The sequence below is a fragment of the Callorhinus ursinus genome, unplaced genomic scaffold (genome assembly GCF_003265705.2).
Source record: "Callorhinus ursinus isolate GAN/ISIS: 27379988/994484 unplaced genomic scaffold, GSC_fseal_2.0 scaffold9, whole genome shotgun sequence".
In the NCBI taxonomy this organism is placed as follows: Eukaryota; Metazoa; Chordata; class Mammalia; order Carnivora; family Otariidae; genus Callorhinus; species Callorhinus ursinus.
In genome coordinates, this window is record NW_027397071.1 from 24,235,639 (window position 1) to 24,256,770 (window position 21,132).

The 21,132-nt window shown below is 38.9% G+C and overlaps 2 protein-coding genes across 5 annotated transcripts in view; one reads left to right on the forward strand and one right to left on the reverse strand.

The window, feature by feature from the left end:
* The window catches only part of RPAP2 (RNA polymerase II associated protein 2), a 74,468-nt gene extending 72,729 nt beyond the window's left edge, over positions 1–1,739 (reverse strand). The window contains exons 1-2 of one of the 2 annotated variants that reach the window (XR_003208419.2): positions 1,586–1,739; positions 883–928 (exon numbers count right to left, since the gene is read on the reverse strand). Coding sequence is in view for 1 of the 2 variants with exons in the window: in XM_025872183.2 (XP_025727968.1) it covers positions 883–928; positions 1,586–1,670 (131 nt within the window). In the remaining variant the exon portion in view is untranslated. The remainder of the gene's footprint in view (positions 1–882; positions 929–1,585) is intronic. The other variant, XM_025872183.2, reaches the window with a different exon arrangement.
* Positions 1,730–21,132, forward strand: part of GLMN (glomulin, FKBP associated protein) — a 33,045-nt gene continuing 13,642 nt past the window's right edge. Inside the window, exons 1-8 of one of the 3 annotated variants that reach the window (XM_025872184.2) lie at positions 1,730–1,828; positions 2,656–2,721; positions 3,126–3,251; positions 8,494–8,610; positions 10,297–10,405; positions 11,485–11,731; positions 13,631–13,733; positions 20,677–20,864. In XM_025872184.2, the coding sequence (XP_025727969.1) occupies positions 2,683–2,721; positions 3,126–3,251; positions 8,494–8,610; positions 10,297–10,405; positions 11,485–11,731; positions 13,631–13,733; positions 20,677–20,864 (929 nt within the window). In that variant the 5' untranslated portion in view covers positions 1,730–1,828; positions 2,656–2,682. The other 2 variants (XM_073896305.1, XM_025872185.2) reach the window with 2 other exon arrangements.

Sequence of the window (21,132 nt, forward strand, 5' to 3'; positions counted from 1 at the left end):
GTGATAATTTGATTGGTAGTTCTCTGTTCCACTAGAAAGGAACTGTGTTTATTCTGTTCAAAACCATATCCTGAAGGCCTAACACAGGTCTGGAATATCTCAAATTTGGTAAATAATTTTTCAAAGGATGAGTAAATGAAAGCCAATACCTGCCTGATAAAGGATAAATCATAGAGGTGCCTGGGTGGCTCAGTTGGTTAAGCATCTGACTCGATTTCAGCTCAGGTCATGATCTCAGGGTCATGAGATTAAGCCCTGCATCAGGCTCTGTGTTCGGTGGGGGAGTAAGATTTTCTCTTTCCCTCTCCTCTGCCCCTCCCCACAGCACCCCCACACCTGCACTCACTGTCTCTCTAAAATAATTTTTTTTTTAAAAAGGATAAACCATAGACATACGTATTTTAATCACTTTCATAGACTACTCCTACTCTAGAAACTTCTTTGTGACAGAAGCTAAATCTAGCCTTTTTAGGAGATGCCAAGAAACAGAATAGGACTTTTTGCTGAAAATGCAGACATGATGTAAACAAACAACAGTAAAGGTTTCTTGGAGTCTCTGGCATATAAAATAATAAAAGGCAAGTGTACCTGAAGAGGTGGAAAAGGAATACCTGGTTAAATCAGGAATGTTTATTCCCTTAATCTTTCTACAGATACTCATATACCTTCACCAGCAATCTAAAAGTGTCTTGATTTGGTTTTCTTAAAGCCTGGAGTGGAGAGATATAATGAGTCTATATGAGAATTTATAGTGCTTCTCAGATCTTCCCCTTCTCTCCCATAATTTTTTCTAAGGTATCACCCATTACTGTTTTTAAAAATGGTTCAATTAATATGAAATAAACAGATAAGCTAATGCAGTTGTCCAAGTACTTCTCATACCTTTTAGAAGCATCTTCTTGTTTTAAGGCATTTGTCTGTTTAGCACCTACAATAATAATAAAAAAACAGTAGGTCAAGTCTTCAGAAACACACTAGTTTACAGGACAGATTCCTACTCAAACTGCAGACAACCTTTTCTTCTTTTCCCCACACATTACTTTCCAATCCTGTGTGTAAAACAAATGAGATGGGCAGGGAATTCAGTTTGCTTGTGTTATTTCCGGATTTCTCTCGGTTTAAAATGTATTTTTTGGGGGATTGAATTTTCTCAGGTATCACGGCTGGGCGGTTACGTCCTCCTGAAAATCTGAGATATGGGTACTTTTAGGGACAACCTGTTTCTGTCCCCCGAATATTTGGGGGGGGTGGGGGTGACACCTCAGAGGACCCGGGGACCAAAGCAGCAGTACATCTCTACGATGGGCTCACTTGATCACTCTAGTGAGCCAGCTCTAGACTCCAGCACCTCTACTCTTTTTCCCTCAGAGACAACCCGTTCTGGGGGAAATCTAAAGAGCTGGGGGTATGGTCGGAGGTCTTTTCAAGAAGACCCAGGTCAGTGATGAGACGCTCTCGGCCTTCTCTGCCCTGGAGACCTCCGCTCCTGGAGCCGTCTTTACGGTGTGCCCCGCGGGCCTTACTGTGGAACCCTGTAGGGGCTCAGTTCTCAGGGTGCAAACGTGAGAGAAGGCTTTCTTCCTACCTGCGGCGTTTCTGGAGGCGCGGGGGCCCCGGGCCTTGAGACCGGCAGAGCGCGGCCCAGCGGAGTCAGCCATCGGCAGCGTCATCTGAGGCTCAGGCCGGGACCTGTCGTCTCCCTCCGAGGCTCCGCCTCCCCTCGCGTAGCGCCGGGCGGGGCTGGCCGGGGCGGGGCGGGGCCCGGAGAGAGGCCTGCGCGGCCGGAGGAGGTGGAGGAGGGCCCCGAGAGCGGCGACAGGCCCGGCGGGTAAGTGGACGCACCTAGGAGTCCGGGAGGGCCCGGGCTCGCGGCCAGCTGTGAGCCGCGGAGGACCCGGCGCCACGGCCCGCAAGGCCCCGCGAGGTCATGGGGCCCGAACGCCTAGGCGAGCAGGAATCGGGAGAAATGGCTTCCCTTGGATGCAGTCCGCACGCGCGCTGGGGTTTTATCCGCCCGGGAGCGCGCGGCCGTGAGGACCGGCTGACCCGTGCTCCTGCTGCGGGCCTGGGGCCGGGTCTTCCCGCTGGGACAAACGATGGCTTGCGGGACGGAACGGTGTTCTCCTGAGCGCTGCTGGTTGCTTCGTCTCTGTGCGTTATAGGGATTACACCAACTGGATTATTTGCGGGACTAAATCTCTTACAGAAGAATGTCCGCGTCACACTTGGGACGGTGGGCATCTGAACTTTCACCCACTGTGGGTGAGTTGTATTGGCTCCAGTTTTTGTCAAGGGGGAACGTTGAAAAAAATTTAATTCCCTAATGACTAGAACTGACTTCAGGAACGCTTTTCAGAAATTTTTTCAGAAAAGAAATACTTTGCCTTTTTAAAGCTATTTATTTAGTCCATATTTGCGCTCCTGTTGGGCGTACCCTAGAGGATTTTTTTTTTCCAGTGTATCTTTCAAAACTGTTCTCCTAGAAAACTTAAAAGAGGCAAGTTTTTTACTCCTTAGGCTCAGATGCTTTCAGTAAAAACATTTCAGCTTTAAAACTTCACATTTTCCTTACGGTATTTACTAATAATTCATCAGAATGAAACACAATTTACTAACACTTTAATAGCACTGGTAATTAACTGTTTTATATTTCAGCATCAAAACTAGGAAAAATAACGAGGAATGGCTGTGGAAGAGCTTCAATCCATAATAATGAGATGTGTAAGTAACTTTTTTTCTTTTTAATGCAAGTTAAATACCAGATTATTTTTAATTATAATTAAGGTCATTCAGATTGCTTATTTTATTTAATCCTTGCTTTGTTTGACCTGTGAATAAATAGCAGGAGGGCCAGAAGGCAGATTGGATTATTTCTCCAAGTGACCTACTTGTTTAACCTTTTAAATCTTTAATACTGATCCTTATTGTAGAATTTTTTGGCGGACTGGATTTCAAGATCATTCATTAAAGTACTTTTTAGGCTTATCCTAATTTTCACACATATGCTATGTGCAACTTACCTAGAATTCAGATTTACTTTTTTTTCCAGAGAGAATAAATCAAGTAGTTACTGAATTTTTATTCACCAAAACATGTTTGTTTTGCCTTCATTTTGTTTCTGTCAGCAAATCCTAGAAGAACAGGACTTTAAAGAAGAAGATTTTGGCCTATTTCAGTTAGCAGGCCAAAGATGCATAGATGAAGGGCATATAGAGCAGCTATTAGAAATTATTCAAAATGAAAAGAATAAGGTAAGTACAATCTTTATGAGTACTTTTTAGCCTTTACTGGGAAGATAACGGCCACATGATACTATTATTTGTCCACTCATTTATTTATCAAACATTTAAGAATTAAATTTCTACAGTAAGAAAGTGGAAAACAAAAAAGGAATTAGGGCTATTCATATACTTGAAGGTGCTTATAGTCTGGTGGAAGAGAAAAGTATGTAAACTAGCAATAAGAAGGCGAAAAAATGAAACAAGTGATCGTTGAAGTATAAGTAAAATACTTTAAAATAAAAGCAGGGATTACATCTGGTTTAGGGATCAAAGGTGGCATTTGATTTATTAATTTACATTTAGTACTATAAGTATCAGGCAACCTAGATACTCATTTTTAGTGATCAGCACATTCTCTTCCTTCAGCCAATATTAAGTAAGATAATTTTTGGGGGGGTGCCTGGGTGGCTCAGTCAGTTAAGCATCTGCCTTCTGCTCAGGTCATGATCCTGGGGTCCTGGGATTGAGCCCTGCATGGGGCTCCCTGCTCAGTGGGGAATCTGCTTCTTCCTCTCCCTCTGCCACCTCCCTTGCTCATTTTATCTCTATCTCAAATAAATAAATAAAATCTTAAGAAAAAAAGGATAATATTTGGGTGCATAGAATCAGAATAGGAGGAGACCTAGATGGCCTTACTGGCTGATATACAGCTGTGATTGTCTGATAAGTCATTCTCAACAATGGGAAAAGGATCTTTGGGGGATCAGGAACAACCTTTTCCTGGGACGCAGTGTTGGCAACACTGCCAAATTTTGTGTCTTTGTACTCGCCTTCTTATACAAGAAAAGACCATCTTCTTTCCAGGAACGCACTCTTCATTTACAGTACTATTTATTTACATGAAAGTTTTCTTTGTTGATATCACAGTGTAGTCATGCTGGCCTCTTGATTATAACCAGGGCACCTTGATTGTGTTCAGGAGATTACTAAAACTTTTAAACCACACATTGTAGTTCAAAGGGTTTATTCCTGTTTTATTAAAAATAATTTTTTAAAGAAAAATTAGGACATTTCATTTAATACATTTGTTTTTGATATGTGTTTATGGAACCTTTGTAGCCCCAAATACAGTAAATTTAATATTTTCTTTAACTCCTTGATGTTTCCCAATTGTGTTCTCAGAGGATAACCTTTGAGAGTACCTTACTTACAGCTAATAATAATAAATTTAATAACGGCTAATACTTGTTAAGTATTTACCATGTGCCAGATGCTGTCCTAAATGCTTTACATCTGTTAACTTATTTAGCTTCCCAGAATCCCATAAGGTACTATTAAGTTCATTTTGTAGATAAGGAAACAGTCACTGAAAGATAAGTGACTTGTCCAGAAGTAACTCAGTTTTTATGTAACATCTAGGGTTCAGACCTGTGCATCCTGGTTTCAGAGCTCTTAACCATTCTCCAGTTAGCACTGTGTGGCACTTAGAAGGACGTTTTGGAGTGTTACCAGGGACTAATTGATTGTGGGGCTGAGAGAGAGAGATGACAAAGATGACTGGGTTTCTAGCCCCAAAGAGGATAATATATTATATCCTGAACAGAAAAGGGCAACCTAAAAAGAGAGAACTTCTTGAAGGAGTGCAAGTAAATTTACTTTGGAAATGTTTAGTTTAAGATGCAGCAGGCAGTTGAAAAGTAACATTTGGAGCTCAGTCAAGAAACAGGAGATTAAAATGTAGAATTGTGCATCACTATTAGAAATTAGGTGATTGGGGCACCTGGGTGGCTCAAGTCATTTAAGCATCCAACTCTTGACTTCATGATCTCTGGGTTGTGGGATCCAGCCCTGTGTCAGGGCTTCGTGCTTAGCAGGGAGTCTGCTGGAAATTCTCCCTCTGCCCTCCCCCCCTTCTCTCCCTCTCTCTCTCCCTCTGTAAAATAAATAAGTCCTTAAAAAAAATTAGGTGATTGTGTTAACTAGAATTTAAATAAACACTTTTAACAACAACAACAAAAAAACAAAGAAAATTAGGAGATTGTGATATTTTTTAGCATAGTGAGTTTATCTTAATAGCTTGAGAATCACTTTTGGAATGTGTGGTCTGCTCAATTCAAAGGTTCAGACACTGATAAGACAGTGTTTCAGACTGACTGGGACTTCATTTTCTTGCCAGGTGATGCAATCAGGATTGATCAAGATTTACTCTTACTCTGCTTTGTATAAATTAAAAAGAAAAAAAAGCCATATGAATAGTTTGTCCTATAGTACAGGGCTTCTCAACATTAGTACTCAGGTATTTTGTAGCAACCCCCTGCCCTGCCCCCCACTCCGTAATGACAATCAAAATTGTCTCCAGATTGCCAAATATCCCCTGGTAGATAACAAAATTGCCCCTATTGAAAACTACTGGTGTAGTGGGAAACACATGGGCTTTGGAGCTGGACAAATTTATATGCAGTTCCTGTTCTGCCACATTTATTTGATATTTGGGCGTGTCAGTAATCTCTAAACTTTGGCATTCTCGTAGGTTATTTGGGGATAATCTTACTCTGTAGATAGTATTAAACTAAACAAGTATAGTTTATGGATAGTATTGATTCCCCTTCCTTATATTCACTATTTACAGAATGACTAGATACCTTGCAGCTGAAATGATGTTTGCAAGATATTTTATGAAAATTATTTTTTTTCATTTCACATATGCAAAGTCTTATTCAAATCTATAATTTCTCATATAGTTAATTATTTTCAGAGACTCACTTATAGGGTAGAAGTACACCAATGGAAAGGGAAAGAAGTGCTTAGTTGGAAAAGTAGAGTTTAACAGGAGCTAATTAAGTTTTAAAAAGCAAGTATAGTCTTATTTAATGTTGGACTAAGAGGTAGTTTGGCAAAAAATTAATAAGCTCATAATATAAATTTCTGATTAAAGACCTAAATATTAGGGATGCCTGGGTGGCTCAGTTGGTTAAGCATCTGCCTTTGGCTCAGGTCATGATCCCAGGGTCCTGGGATTGAGTCCTGTATCAGGCTCCCTGCTTGGCGGGGAGCCTACTTCTCCCTCTCCTCGTGTGTGTTCGCTCTCTCTCTCATTCTGATAAATAAAATCTAAAGACCTAAATATTAAAAGTCTAGCCACATAAAAAAATAGAAGACAGAACAGAATGTCAAATCTTTGGAGGGAGGATAATTTGTTACACTTAAAGATAACAGATATTATTTAACCTGTATTTATGGAGCACCTTTTTATAACAGGCCCTTGTCTAGATGCCAGGAATAGATATAGCAGTAAACAAAAAAATCACTGTCCATATGAATCTTAAATTCTAATGAAGACAGGGATGTACATGAAAAATTATATAGTATGTTAGATACTACAGAGAAAAATAAAGCATAGCTGGGGGATGGACCATGCTAGGTGAAATTGCAGAGATTTGACAGAAGGAGGGGTGTAAACCATGGGGCTCTCTGGGAGAAGAGTGTGCCAGCCAGAGGAAATAACTAGTATGAAAATATTTAGAGAAAACAGCTGAACCGTCTTTCCCATTAGATAAAATGGATGATTGTTTTGCTATTTATTTTTTAAAAATCAATTTAAGCCTTCATTTTATGCCATTTTTTTAAAAGATTTTATTGGTGTTTATACGCAAACGGTGAATCATGGAGCACTACATCAAAAACTAATGATGTAATGTATGGGATTAACATAACAATAAAAAATTTATTAGAGAGAGAGCATGTGCGCATCTGCACGTGCATGAGTTGGGGATGGGCAGAGGGACAAGCAGACTCCCTACTGAGCACAGAGCCTGACACGGGGCTTGATCTCATGACCTGAGCCAAAATCCAGACCTGAACACCTAACCAGCTGAGCCACCCAGGTGCCCCTTACTCCATGTTTTTAGCATAAATCGTACTGAACAAAAAGAAAGGTGAAATGTATATATATTTAAATGTAAATGAATGTTTATGAATCCCTAAAAGAGGGAATCCATTTTAGACCTAAAATCCAGTAGGAAAGGAACCAAAGAAAAATAAGTATATTTTGCTATATAAAAAATAAGGACAACCAAAAAACCAAGTAATTATTTGTCATAAATACAAGAAGGGAATATTAACATGTAGGGAGCTCATGCAGATTGATAAAGACAGATGCTAAAATGTCCAATTGATAAATGAGCAAAAATATAAACAGTATTTCCTCTTTTGTGAGTTACATGTTCATGTACCCTAACATATTCTGTTGCTAGTTCTGTAGGACATGTTAAGTCTTACATCTTTACACACTGCTATTTTAGAGCCTTAAATATATTTCCCACCTATCTATGCCTGACACATTTCCCTAACAAGCCTTAGCTTAGCCACTGCCTCTTCTGGGAAGCCTTTCTTGCCTTTCCTAGATGGAAGTGACAATTCTCCTGCTATACGTTATACTCTACCTTGATTATCTTGTAAGACTGAGATCGTGGCGGGGGTTATTGTACTTAATTGTCTTCTTCCTAGACGTGTGTGTGTTTTGTTTTTTGTTTTTAATGCGTGAACCTAGAATGTAAACTCTATCAGGATGGAGATCTTGCCTTGCCTTATTTCTAGCACCAGAATATTTTAGGGACTTGACATATAGTAGTATATTCTTGATAAATACTGATGAGTTAAAATAGAAAGCAGGCCAGAGAAATGGAGTATATTGTTGCTAGTTCCGAAAATAGTGGTTTTGACCGTGAATGTGAATCACTAATTAGAAAGATAAACTTTTACTTGTGTGGTAAATATTCTGAAATATCTTTGAAAATAGAAGTAACTTACAGTAGGAGAGAAAATAAAGTGGCATCCCCTTCTTTTACATAAGTTACATAATCATAATATATGTACAGATTTTCCAAGGAACTTTAAAACGTTCATAAGCATTGGATCGATTTCTTCATGAATCAGGAGAGCAAAATTCTCCATGAAAATACGTGTTTGCTCACAAATTAACTCTCTTCTTGGAAATAGAGGAACTATTTAAATTGTGAAAAAGACCAGTTTACCTGATTTAAAATAAATGCCCATTCACCTTTCCTCAGTGAGAGTATTAAAAACTATCTTAAAATGTTGATAGTTGTTAGCAGCCAACCCTAAGAAGTCAGGGTGAAATCCTGTAGGCTTTATTTGCCTCATCTTAGCTATTTCAGAGGAAATTTTAAGCTCCTTCATTCAGGTTAAGAAAGTTCACCGTAAGAGTCCTATAGATGGCAGTATTTTCTTTACTCTGAAAATGTTTTTACAGGTCATTATCAAGAATATGGGCTGGAATCTTGTTGGTCCTGTTGTTCGATGTCTTTTGTGGAATAAGGAAGATGAGAAAAGAAAATATTATTATCTGATGCTTGATTTATTGGTAAAGGTGAGTTAACAAAATTAGGTACTCTTTGTCCAACAGCCAGCAGTATTTTGTAATTCCCTTTAGTGTTTAATGCTCATTGGGGGTGACAAAGCTTTTCGTTCATGAAAATATAGGAGAGAATTCTTTGAGGAAAAGGCCCAATTTTATTAGTTGGATGGGCAAGTCCATTTCAGTTTTTCCAAATTTCTGGATATAAGAATTATCTAACCTCATCTCAGACCCACTGATTCAAAATCTCCAAGAAGACACCTAAGAAGTTTTATTTTTAATAATAGCTTATTTTATAGATGTGGAATTCAGGGTTTAGTGAGGCAGTTATAGTTTAAAGCCACACTGTTCTGTTAGCAGCATTGGAACTAGCAAATCTCAGTGTTCTTTCTCTGTGGTATATTCTCTAAAAGAATATCAGGAACCTAGAATGCAAATGATCACAGGGGATATAGGAAGAGGAAGTAGATTCATTGCAACCAACAACCTTAGAGACTTGATAAAAGGTTACTAGAGTTACAAATCAAAAATGATGGTATAGGAGGATCAGGAAAAGGACATAAGAAGCTACCTAGAGATCAGTGCAAATACAAATATATACTTGGAAAGAGGAAACCCCATCTAGAGAGTAGTTATTAACTATGAAGACTTTTAAAGAAGGCAGGTGAGGTAATTCTGGCTAGTCAGAAGACAATGCAAAGTTTTATCCCTTCAGAAAGTACAAAGAGACTGTATTCATGTAAATACCCTGGCAGTGTGAGATAGAAAGGTCCTACCTGCTTAAGTCCTGGGAAACTAAGGTCGCTTTCAGAGTAGACAGGCAAAGCTCCAAGGAAACCTCAGTTCTGATAATCAAGTTGTTCTTTCTCCCTATTTTTCTAACTTTTCCTTTAGCCAGGAATTTTAGTCTCCAAAATATAGTTGTCTCTTTTTTTAACGATTTTATTTATTTGAGAGAGAGAGCACAAGCAGGGGAGAGGAGCAGAGGCAGAGGGAGAAGCAGACTCCCCGCTGAGCAGGGAGCCTAATGCAGGACTCAGTCCCAGCACCCTGGGATCATGACCTGAGCTGAAGGCAGACCCTTAACCGACTGAACCACCCAGGCACCCTTGTCTATTTTAAGCATCTGCCTTCGGCTCAGGTCATGATCCCAGAGTCCTGGGATCGAGCCCTGCATCGGGCTCCCTGCTCAGTGGGGAGCCTGCTTCTCCCTCTCCCACTCCCCTGCTTGTGTTCCCTCTCTCGCTTTGTCTCTCCCTGTAAAACAAATAAAATCTTTAAAAAAAAAAAGATTTTATTTATTTATTTGAGAGAGAGTGGGGGAGATGGAGAGGGAGAGAGAATCTTGAAGCAGTCTTCACCCTTAGCACAGAGCCCATCGAAGGGCTTGATCACACAACCGTGAGATCGTGACTAGAGCCAAAACCAAGAGTCGGAGGCTTAACTAACTGAGCCACTCAGGCACCCCAAATATAGTTGTCTATTAAGAGATTTATGACTTCTTGCTTCTTTGTAGTTTTACAGTGATTTGACAGATTCTGTGTTTTGTTAGTGTATTTTTTTAACAGTTGTATGAGGTGTTTTACTGTTAAGCAAAAATAATCATTTTTTCAGTATATGCTACCTTTTAAAAATAGTAATCATGTGGCTCTAAATACAACTTGTATTAAACAGGTTCAATTGTGAATATTTTTATAGTTATGTAATCCAAAGGAATTATTGTTGGGTTTGCTTGAACTGATTGAAGAGCCCTCTGGAAAACAGATATCCCAAATTATCCTTCTTTTACTTCAGCCATTACAAACAGGTAATGAGTATTTTGATATCTAAGTGTTTCTTATTTTATCTGTGTTAAGTTCTTGATATTACTCCAAAATGTCAGCACTATACCAAAGTAAAATTTATGACTAATTATTGAGTACTCTGCTTAAACTAGCAGTTGCGGTACCAATTTGAATCCTGCTGCCTATACAAAGATGACAATACCTGGCACTGATGGGTACCTAATTTTGACATTTGTTGAATGTCATGCTGTTTTTCTGGTATTATGTTATAATCTATAGCTTTCTGCCTAACCGTCCTATCTACAACATTAATCTGGAATTTTCCCTGTAAACATATTTAAAGGATTACCTCGCTTTACTCTGTCTGTCAGCATTGTGGTGGGTCCTGTATCTTGGTTAAGAACAGTATTGGACAGGCATTGCTCATCATCTCCACTGGGAAGTCGGGGCTGGGAATAGCAAAAGAACTACTGAATGAAACAAGTGTAGAAAGAAAAGTCTCCATGACTGAGTGCAGTAACATTATTGTTAAGCAGTGGACCTTGGCAACCAAAGCAGACAGTATTTATCCATCGGAAGAGACTACTTTTTCATTTTATAACTTATATATAACTCAGAGTCTGATAGAAGGACCCAGAATCTAGAAGTGAGAGTAAATTCATTTTAAATGAGAATGAAGCAGCTTTGTACCGCTTAAAATATTCAAAGTCTCCTAGAAAGGAAAACATAGTAAAATTACCTCTCCTTTTTACATTATATTTTACAAAGACACTTTCTCTTATTTGATACTTATAACAACCAAAAAATAATGGAACAAAGTGTTTCTGTCTTATCTATGTAAACCGTTAGAAACAAACTTAAACAAGATTTCGTGGCATCTATTGTAAGGTGCCATGATTGTAAGATGATCCAATATTTCATGCACCACTAAGAAGAGGAATAAAAACACTACCAATTAAGTTATGATATGTCATCCTGATTTCAAAGTTGTTATAATGTTTTTTTTTAAACGTGTTATAATTCTACATTTACTGGACTTCTGGTCCCATGTGTAGCATACTTGATGAAGCTACCTCAAGTCACAACTTGGTCTCTGTTTTAGTGATTCAGAAACTTCATAACAACAAGGCATATTCGGTGGGATTAGCATTGTCCACTCTTTGGAGTCAGCTATCTCTCCTTCCTGTTCCATACTCAGAAGAACAAAGACAAACAGATGACTATGGCCTTTGTCAGTGTTGCAAGGCCTTAATAGGGTTCACTAAGCCTTTTGTGGAAGAAGTCATTAATGACAAAGAAAACTCACTGGAAGATGAAAATGAAAAGTTAAAGGATGAATTACTGAAATTGTAAGTATATTTTTGGTAACATTTCACAATGGAATTAAGTAACCGATGAGTTATTTTATGTTTCTTTGTTGTATTTGTTTGCCATGGACATATAAATCTAGTTTCAGGTTTTGAATTTTAGAAGATTATGGGGTGCCTCATTAAATGCCATGTTCTGCATTTTTAAAAATTAAAAACCAAAATCCATTTGTTTACTTTATATTCTTCTATGACTTACTTTTATTCATCACAGTAAGTGAATAATTAAAGTGGGGGAAATAGGTATAGCTCGAAGAATCTGGTCTTTCTGTGGGGGAACTGTGTTTTTACTTTCCTTTTGAAAGCAACAGAAGCAGCACCAGACAGTTGAACATCCAACTTGACTGCAAAAATGGTAACAGAGTACCCAACAGCATTCAGTCCAGGGGCACTATACAGTAAACATGTGCTGTTCAGTGTGGCTGTCAAGCACTTGGTGTATGGCTAGTCCAGATTAAGATGTGCTCTAAGGGGGCGCCTCGGTGGCTCAGTCATTAAGTGTCTTCCTTCGGCTCAGGTCATGATCCCAGTGTCCTGGGATCGAGCCCTGCATCGGGCTCCCTGCTCCATGGGAAGCCTGCTTCTCCCTCTCCCACTCCCCCTGCTTGTGTTCCCTCTCTCATTATCTCTCTCTTTGTCAAATAAATAAAATCTTAAAAAAAAAAAAAAGATGTGCTCTAAGTATAAAATGCTCCTTGGATTTTGAAGACTTGTTATTAAAAAGAATACTAAAATACCTCAATTTTTTTTTTAAGCTTTTATTTATTTGACACAGAGAAAGAGACACACAGCAAGAGAGGGAACACAAGCAGGGGCAGAGGGAGAGGGAGAAGCAGGCTTCCTGCAGAGCCGGGAGCCCGATGTGGGGCTCGATCCCAGGACCCTGGGATCATGACCTGAGCCGAAGGCAGGCGCTTAACCATCTGAGCCACCCAGGTGCCCCTCAATAATTTTCATACTGACATATTGAGATAATACTTCAGATATATTGGGTTAATAAGAAAAGTTACTACTTTCCCTTGTTTCTTTTTTAATGTGATTACTAAAAGATTTTAAAATTATATGTGGGGCTTGTATTATATTTCTGTTGGACAGTATTGGACTAGATTATTGAATTACATGGACTAGTAATTTTATCTTTTAAATTTTGGAGACTAAAACTATAGTTAGCTTTCTGTTTTTTCAGGTTAGGACTTAAAAATTTTTTGCCATTTATAGAGCCCATTATTTCATGAAATAAAGATATTTAAACTAAAGAAATTGGGAAGGCTTAATCACAGAATAAAGTTTGGTTTTCTAAATAAAACAAATAGAGCTTTATGAAAAAAATTACATTTCCTGATTTTTCCTTGACCTAATGAAAACTACATCATGGAATAGCACTAGTCCTTAAACCTTCAGTAACCACTGATATAGTCCAGACATGGAAGTGCATCTTATACATAGAGTCTAGCAAGGTGTTCTCATGCTTTCCCCAATACCAGTAGGAAGGATTTTTTTTTTGTTAATTTTTAAGGTTTTATTTATTTATTTGACAGAGAGAGAGCACAAGCAGGGGAAGTGGCAGGCAGAGGGAGAGGGAGAAGCAGGCTCCCTGCTGAGCAGAGAGCCTGATGCGGGTTGGAGCCCGATGCGGGTTGGAGCCCGATGCGGGTTGGAGCCCGATGTGGGTTGAAACCCTGGGATCATGACCTGAGCTGAAGGCAGCCGCTTAACCAACTGAGCCACCCCAGCGCCCCCAGGAGGAAGGATATTACATCAGCAGTTTTACAGGCGGTTGAGTTATTATTCATGTAAAATTAACTTTGATATGTTTATAGAACTAGATATTTTATACTTAGGAAATACTCTATTCACAGTTACCCATTTCTTATACCTTAGTTGTTTCAAAAGCTTGAAATGCCCTTTGCTGACAGCACAATTCTTTGAGCAGTCCAAAGAAGCTGGAAATGATCCTTTAAGATGTTTTGCATCTGAAATCATAGTAAGTATAGCTAATTTAATCTGCCATAAAATCTGCTATAATTTAAAATGTTATCCTGCTATATTCTCATGTACTGCACATGGGCATGTAAATTGATACATTATTAATGGTGATATGTATTTTTTGTAGAGCATAGATAAAAGGATAGAAAATAAACAGCAATATTATTGGGGTAATGAAATCAACACCTTCCAGACTTTGCTTTTGTAGTCAGAAATAAATATATACATAGGTATAATTTTTTTAAAGATTCTATAGCATTATACATACTCTTTTGTAATGTACTTTGTTTCTCTTAGCATATTACGAATATTTTTACATTGTCTTTTTGTTTTTGTGTAACTTGGGCCATCTAGCTCTAGGTTTTCTCCAATTTTTCAGTATTATAAAACAATTCCAACTTTCTTTTTTTAACTGTTAAGTCTGTGATAAGTATCCTTTTAACCAAATCTTTGCATATTTCTTCATTTGTTTTCTTAAATTTCTAGGAGTGGAATTTCTGTGCCAAAGGATATCCTCACTTTTAAGACTTATGATAAATATTTTCAAAATAACTCCAGAAATAAGTTTTATTTTAAAAGTAATTTGGCTTAATGCATCCAAGAGTATTTTTAAGTGTGTTGGGATTCTATATTAGGGAACTAATCTGAAATATGGAAAATATGTACTTGAGATTGATAGTCATGAATTTCAGGTTAGAGCAGTCATTGTGGTTGTGGGTTTTCTTCAGCCATGTTCAGTTGTATAGGAAGAAAGTTGGATTTAACTAGGTCAGAGTTTTAACTGTTTGAGTTCTACAAAGCAAGAGAAGGGGAAAGACATGTATGCAAGGAAGTGACTGTGATGGACATGGATGGATGATAGAATTTAAGCTGAGTAAGGAAGTTTTGATATACTAAATGTGAGAGACAGTGGAAAAGATGATGGGATCACTGGATTGTAGTTCCTAGTGTGACTGACAAGTTGTTGGAGCTAGGTTACTAAAAGGAATGAGCTGAAAAGATTGGAGGTTAAAGAACAGGATGCTTGAAATAATACTGTGGAAAAGTTCAGTTACTAATAACAATGTCTGGGGTATGACCATGGAGTGGGTGGGTGTTCTAAGGAGCTGGTGGAGACTGAAATCATTGGACAGTGAAGGACCTGAGAGTCCATGGTTTTAGAAGTTCTTTGGTTGTACATTTAAGTCACACAATTATAAGAATTATGTCCAAAACCCAATTAATGGAGTGACCTTGGGGTAGATGTTGGATAGTCACATGAAGTGAGTTTCAAAGCTGAGGGGTTCAGAGAGGATGAGCAGCAAGGAGCATAGGTATTTTACTTCCAGGCTTGGTATAGTGGATATGGGTGAAAAAATAGCAACTCTTTGAGAAGTCTGCAGAGAAAATAGTTGTTTTCAGAAGAGTCAGATTTCTTTTAGAGCAAAAGAGGTAAAAGACAATTTCATGAAGAATGGATTTTGCTAATAACTGTGAGTTCCACAGGCCATACTTTGGAGGGTACCTGAGATCTGAGAAGAGGTAGGAGAAGGGTTTAGAAGAGGAGATGCCAGAAATTTAGGGGAACTAGATTTCTGAGGATAAGAAATAATCTGGTAACTAATATAAATAGGGTTACATAGTTAATGGGGTTAATGCTGATGGTCAGGATAGTAGAGAAGAGGCTCTGAGTGATGTAGAGGGAGAAAAGGGGAGGGATTTTCCCAGCAGACTGGGGCCTCTTCATTGTTGCCAGTGTTAGCATACAGCATAATCCCCTGGATATAGTATAAACATTACCATATATGATAAATGTATCCTATTTTGAGAAGATAGATATGAAAATTGGTAACTTGCAGGATTTTAAGCCTGGGAGTGATGTAATTGTTTTGGATTCATCACATAAGTGGAGGTTGAATTTAACCAAGATAAGATTAGAAATAGGGAGATCCTTAAGTGTATTTTGGGAGTTAAGTGAGAAATAATGGGATCCTTATTATGGAAATGGTTGTAGAGATGAAGAGGAGAGGGCAAAATAAAAAATTTTATAGTAGGTAAAATCAGCAAAATTTGGTCATTATTGGATTTTAGTTCAAAAGTTGATTCATTGATGAAGTTTTATGCTTGGGTAACTGGGCAGATGATCAAGATAGAGAATACAGGGCAGGGAACAGGGTGTTTTGTGCTTTAAAAACATTTTTTATTAAGATAATTTAAAAAAATCCAGAAAAGTGGAAAGAACAATATGATGTAACCTCATGTACCCATTACCCAGCTTTAACAATTTTTGACATTTTGCCAATCTTTTTTTTTTTACTGTAGTATTTTATAGCAAGTCCTAGACTTATCATTTCATCCATAAGTCTTCAAGTATGCTTCTCTAATTAATAAGGACTTCTAAAAAGATAGCCATAATTCATTATGACATCTAACAAGATTAACAGTAATTTCTTTTTTTTTAAAGATTTTTATTTATTTATTTGACAGAGATAGACACAGCGAGAGCAGGAACACAAGCAGGAGGAGTGGGAAAGGGAGAAGCAGGCTTCCTGCGGAGCAGGAAGCCCAATGCGGGGCTCGATCCCAGGACCCTGGGATCATGACCTGAGCCGAAGGCAGACACTTAACGACTGAGCCACCCAGGCGCCCCTTAATAGTAATTTCTTGATATATATTTAATTCCCAGAGAGCAGGTTTTGAAGGGGAAAATTTTGAATGATCAAATTTTGAGGAGATCATCTAAAGAGGTAGTTAAGTGTGAGAAAAGAAAAGGGCATAGGACTGAACCCTACAGAGTACCAACACTTAAGATAAGCCCACCAAAGAGACCAAGAAAGAAGGGTCACAGAGGTGGTACAGATATCACAGAAACTGGGGTAGTAGAGTTTGAGGAAGAAAAAAGTGATTGGTCATGTTACATGTAGACTGTAAAGTAACAGTTGAAAAGCATCCATTGGATTTAGGGAGATGGCATTGATAATCTTAGCAAGAACAGTTTAAGTGGAGTGTTGGAGACAAAAAACAGTGGGGTGGTTAAAGGAGTGCATGAACAATGAGAAAAAGGTGCCAACTAGTATAAGGTGTTCTTCAAAAGAGGATAAGAAAGAAGAGTAGTGGGAAGACATGGGCCTAAGAAAGAAGAGTAGTGGGAAGACATTACCTTCCTGGGTAGGAAGGTAATGGGGGAGATAGGGAGTCTTGAGCATGTATATTTATAGACTGAAGGGGTGGGAACCCTTAGAGAGGAAAAGAGAAGTGTTACTATGGGATAACTGAAATAATGTGGCTCGAGAGCACACAGCTGAGCACAGGATCAAGGACACCTAGAGGAGGTAAGAATGGGTATGCATGCAGGGCAATTTGTAGCAGGAATGGAATTAAAATTGAAGGGAATCAAACTCACTGGCTTCAGATTTCTAGGCGAAGGAGATCCCTTAAGAATCTAAGAACTAGGGCACCTGGGTGGCTCAGTCGGTTAAGCGTCTGCCTTCAGCTCAGGTCATGATCCTGGAGTCACAGGATTGAGTACAGCATTGGGCTCCCTGTTTGGCGGGGAGTCTGCTTCTCCCTCTGCCCCTCACCCTGCTCGTGTTCTCTCTCCTACTCTCCCTGTCTCTCAAATAAATAAAAAAATCTTAAAAAAAGCATCTAAGAATTAGAAATGGGGGCTTCAAGGAATTGGTAAGGGTTTGGAATACTGAAGGGAAAGGAAAGAGATGGTAGAAGACCATAAAAGCATTAGTCAGTAGTCTGAGCATTCGACTGAGGTTGGAGACCACAACTATAGTGGTAACAGTTTGTATTTGTGTATGATTTTTTGCCAGCGGTACTCAACTGCCTGGGTATAGAAGTAGAGAAGGTGGATTGTAGTTATTTTCCCAAGCGGGTATTTTATCGGGTAGATGGAGCTGAAGAAAATATAGGGTGTAAGTAGTTCAAATACCCAATAATGTGTTGGTTGGACAGGGAAAGAAGGGGACAGATAGGTAGGTTAGATGAAGGGATCCCAGAACTAGAGAAGTCAGAGGTAGAAAAGAAGTTATAGTCACAAAATGAGATTTTGGGGTTTAGGTATCTAATGTGGAATAGCTGCAAATGCTGGGATTACATGCTGAAATGAATTAGAAATTAAGGTCATCGGAATTCAGAAATCTAGAGCCCTGAGGCTGGCCTATTAGAGGAGTTATCTACATGAACATTGAATTTTTTCCCATATGGTGGCAGGAGTTGGATAGAGAAAATGATTGTGAGCAGGTACCAGAGTCTTCAGTAAATGTGAGGAAATGACCAGGCAGTCAGCATATGGCAGAGATGAGGACAGATAAAGGGGAGTATGGCATCTGCCTCAAAGGAAAATGTACTTTTGCTTGAGAATGCAGGACGAACCAAGATAATACCCAGGCTCTACCCATACCACCCTTCCCCACTGCTGCCTCCCTGACTGTGCTGTGTAAAGAGATGTGAGAGGATGAGCATCTTGCACCAGAAATCAAGTCAGGTTTAATTATAGCAGTAAGATAGAGCAAGTATCTTATGAAGAGGTTGAGGGTGTAGGGAAGAGGTCGTAAGATCTCAGTGGAAGGATCATTGTGAGTAGAGACAGAATGAGGAATCACAAAGCAGTCAAGTAGAGGTGAGCTCTTTTTTTGCCACTTGCTGTGCCAACCACTCGCTCCCCTGTACCCCTCATAGCCATTCTTTGCAAAATTGAAAAAATCAAGAACTTTCTGCTCATGGCCAGGCAGAAGGGTGCCAAATCCATCAAGATCAAGAAAAAGGATAATGGTGAAGTTAAAAGTTCGATACAGCAGAGACCTAGTATACACCTTAGTCATCACACACAAAGAAGGCAGAGAAACTAAAGCAGCCCCTGCCCTCAGTTTTGGCACTGAAGGAGCTGAAATGAACCTGGCACACTGATTTGAACTATATTAAAATTTTAAAAATTAAAAAAAAAATAGAGGTGAAATCAGGGTAGGAGATGAAGTGAGGAGGTGCCTTCTGTTCTATGCTGGAGAAGTTCAGGTAAGTGTGGCCTGCTTGAGATTGATAGCCTCGCCTATCCCTCCTTTGGCAGAAGTTATTTTGATATAGAACTGCTTGAATGTCCCAAGGGTTTCACCACAGAAACATGCCTAAAAGGGCCAAGGCTGCCATGAGAAATTATAGAGTGGCAGGTACATCCTGGGTATGAGCAAGACTGCTGGATGGTGTGGGTAGATAGTGAAGGTCCTAATTTGGACACAGGTGGACTCCATGTATCCTAAAGCAGCACTGAAGAATCTGGTTATATGTAACGATTTTTTAAAAGGCTAATCTTACTCTGGGGAAAAAAAATATATCTAGTATTGGCCAAATGAAGAAATGGAGCTTCATGATTAAGAGGACATTTAGAATCCAAGTACAGTAAACTTTCTGTCTTATAGCTATAACAGGAATGCATGGCTTTGAAAATCAGTACAGCAAGTATATATTTAGCATCTGGTAGCTGAATAGCAGTCTCTTGTGACTGAGGATGATTTCCCATGGTTCTTTTTTGTGTTCTGAAATGACTAATGGAGCCATCTGGGATCAGCAGATTTTACTTCCCTGAAGGCTGGAAAAGTCTTATTTGACTTTATAATTCCCCACAATGTCAGACGCAGTGCCTGACATTCAAGTATTTATTAAAATAAATGAGTGAATATGTGGAAGGTCAGTATTCTGATTTAGCTGTTTTTGTCATTCCCTTTGACTTCTATAGTTGTAACCTTATACTCTTTTTGTGAACCTTCTCAATAAATTTTTGACGTAGACATTATATCATTTTCTAGATAGACTGAGGCTTTAGAGAAGTTAGGTAACTTGTCCAGTATCTCACAGCTGATAAGTGGTAAAGCCAAAATTCAAATCAATTCCATTGGATTCTGAAGATCACATGTTTTCTAGTATACTCTAGTTAGAAATAACATAGGAGGCATAGGAGTGGCCTTATGTTTCCTGAGTGTCTCTTTTTCTCTTTTCTTCCCTCCTTAAAAAAAAAAAGAAAAAAAAAGATAAAACTATAGTCCTGTCCACTCATGCTTCTCTTTCTCTTATGACAAAAGAACCCTTACAACCTGAGATAGCAGCACTGTTTTCCAAAGCCTCTTGTGCCACTGACCATTGTTCCTCCTGCCCACTCTGTATCTAGGAAGACAGTGGTCAGTGGAGCCCTGTTCCTAGAGTATTCTTCATCTGAGTAGTTAGTTTACTATCATTTCATGATATTTGTATGTCTCACATTTTTAGATTGCTTTCAAATACCTCTGAAGCACTTTTAAAAAAAATTGTGATAAAATATATATAACATAAAATTTACTATTTTAACCATTTTTAAGGGTACAGTTCAGTGGCATTAAATACATTCACATTGTCATGCAACGGTCATCACCATCCATCTCTAAAACTTTTTCATCTTTCCACCCAGTTCCCTCAGGTTGTTGGCAGATTTATCTCCTTGAAGCTATAGAGTGAGGTCCTCATTTTCTTGTTGGCTATTTGGTCAGGGACCATTTTCAGCTCCTAGAGGCTGTCTGTAGTTCCTTGCCCCACAGCCCTCTCTTGTAGGCCCTCTCATAACATGGCAGCTTAGTTCTTTAATGCCTACAGAGGTGAGTTTCTGACTCTGAAGAAGGGCCTGGCACCTTTTTAAAAGGCTTCTACCTGCTTAAGTCAGGCCCACCAAAGACAGTCACCATTCTGAATGACCCCAGTCAACTGATTTGGAACCTTAAATACATCTGCAAAAATCCTTTCACTTTTGTCATGACATAGTCTCATCATGGGGTGGCATCTTGCCGTACTTTGTTGGTTAGAAGCAAGTCCCAACAGGTCCCACTGACACTCAAGGGAGGGGATTATACAGGATGTGAATATGGCTGGGAGGATGGGAAGAACATAATAGAGCCGACCTGCTATAGCTTACTTTATCTATTTCACAGGGCTTTTTATCAGCAATTGGACATCCTTTCCCCAAAATGATTTTTAATCATGGAAGGAAAAAGAGGACTTGGGACTATCTTGAATTTGAGGAAGAAGAAGACAAACAGTTAGCAGACTCTATGGCTTCTCTGGCCTATCTGGTATTTGTACAGGGCATCAGTATTGATCAGCTTCCAATGGTCTTAAGGTAGGAGTTAATGTTTGGTTTATTCATGTATTCTAAAAGGAGTATCAAACTCATTAACCTAATTTCCAGTATATGTTTATTAATGTACTAATACATTTTAAATGAAGTATAAACAAAAGCTATTTTTATTAATATTACTGCCTATCGTTTTAAAGCCAGTAGTACTCAGAGTGAAAAGGTGTTGCGGGGGAGGGGAGGGTTGAAACAGACATAATGATGGGGACAAGAATCAAAGTGTGAAGCCAAACCCTTGAGCTTGGTTTTGAAG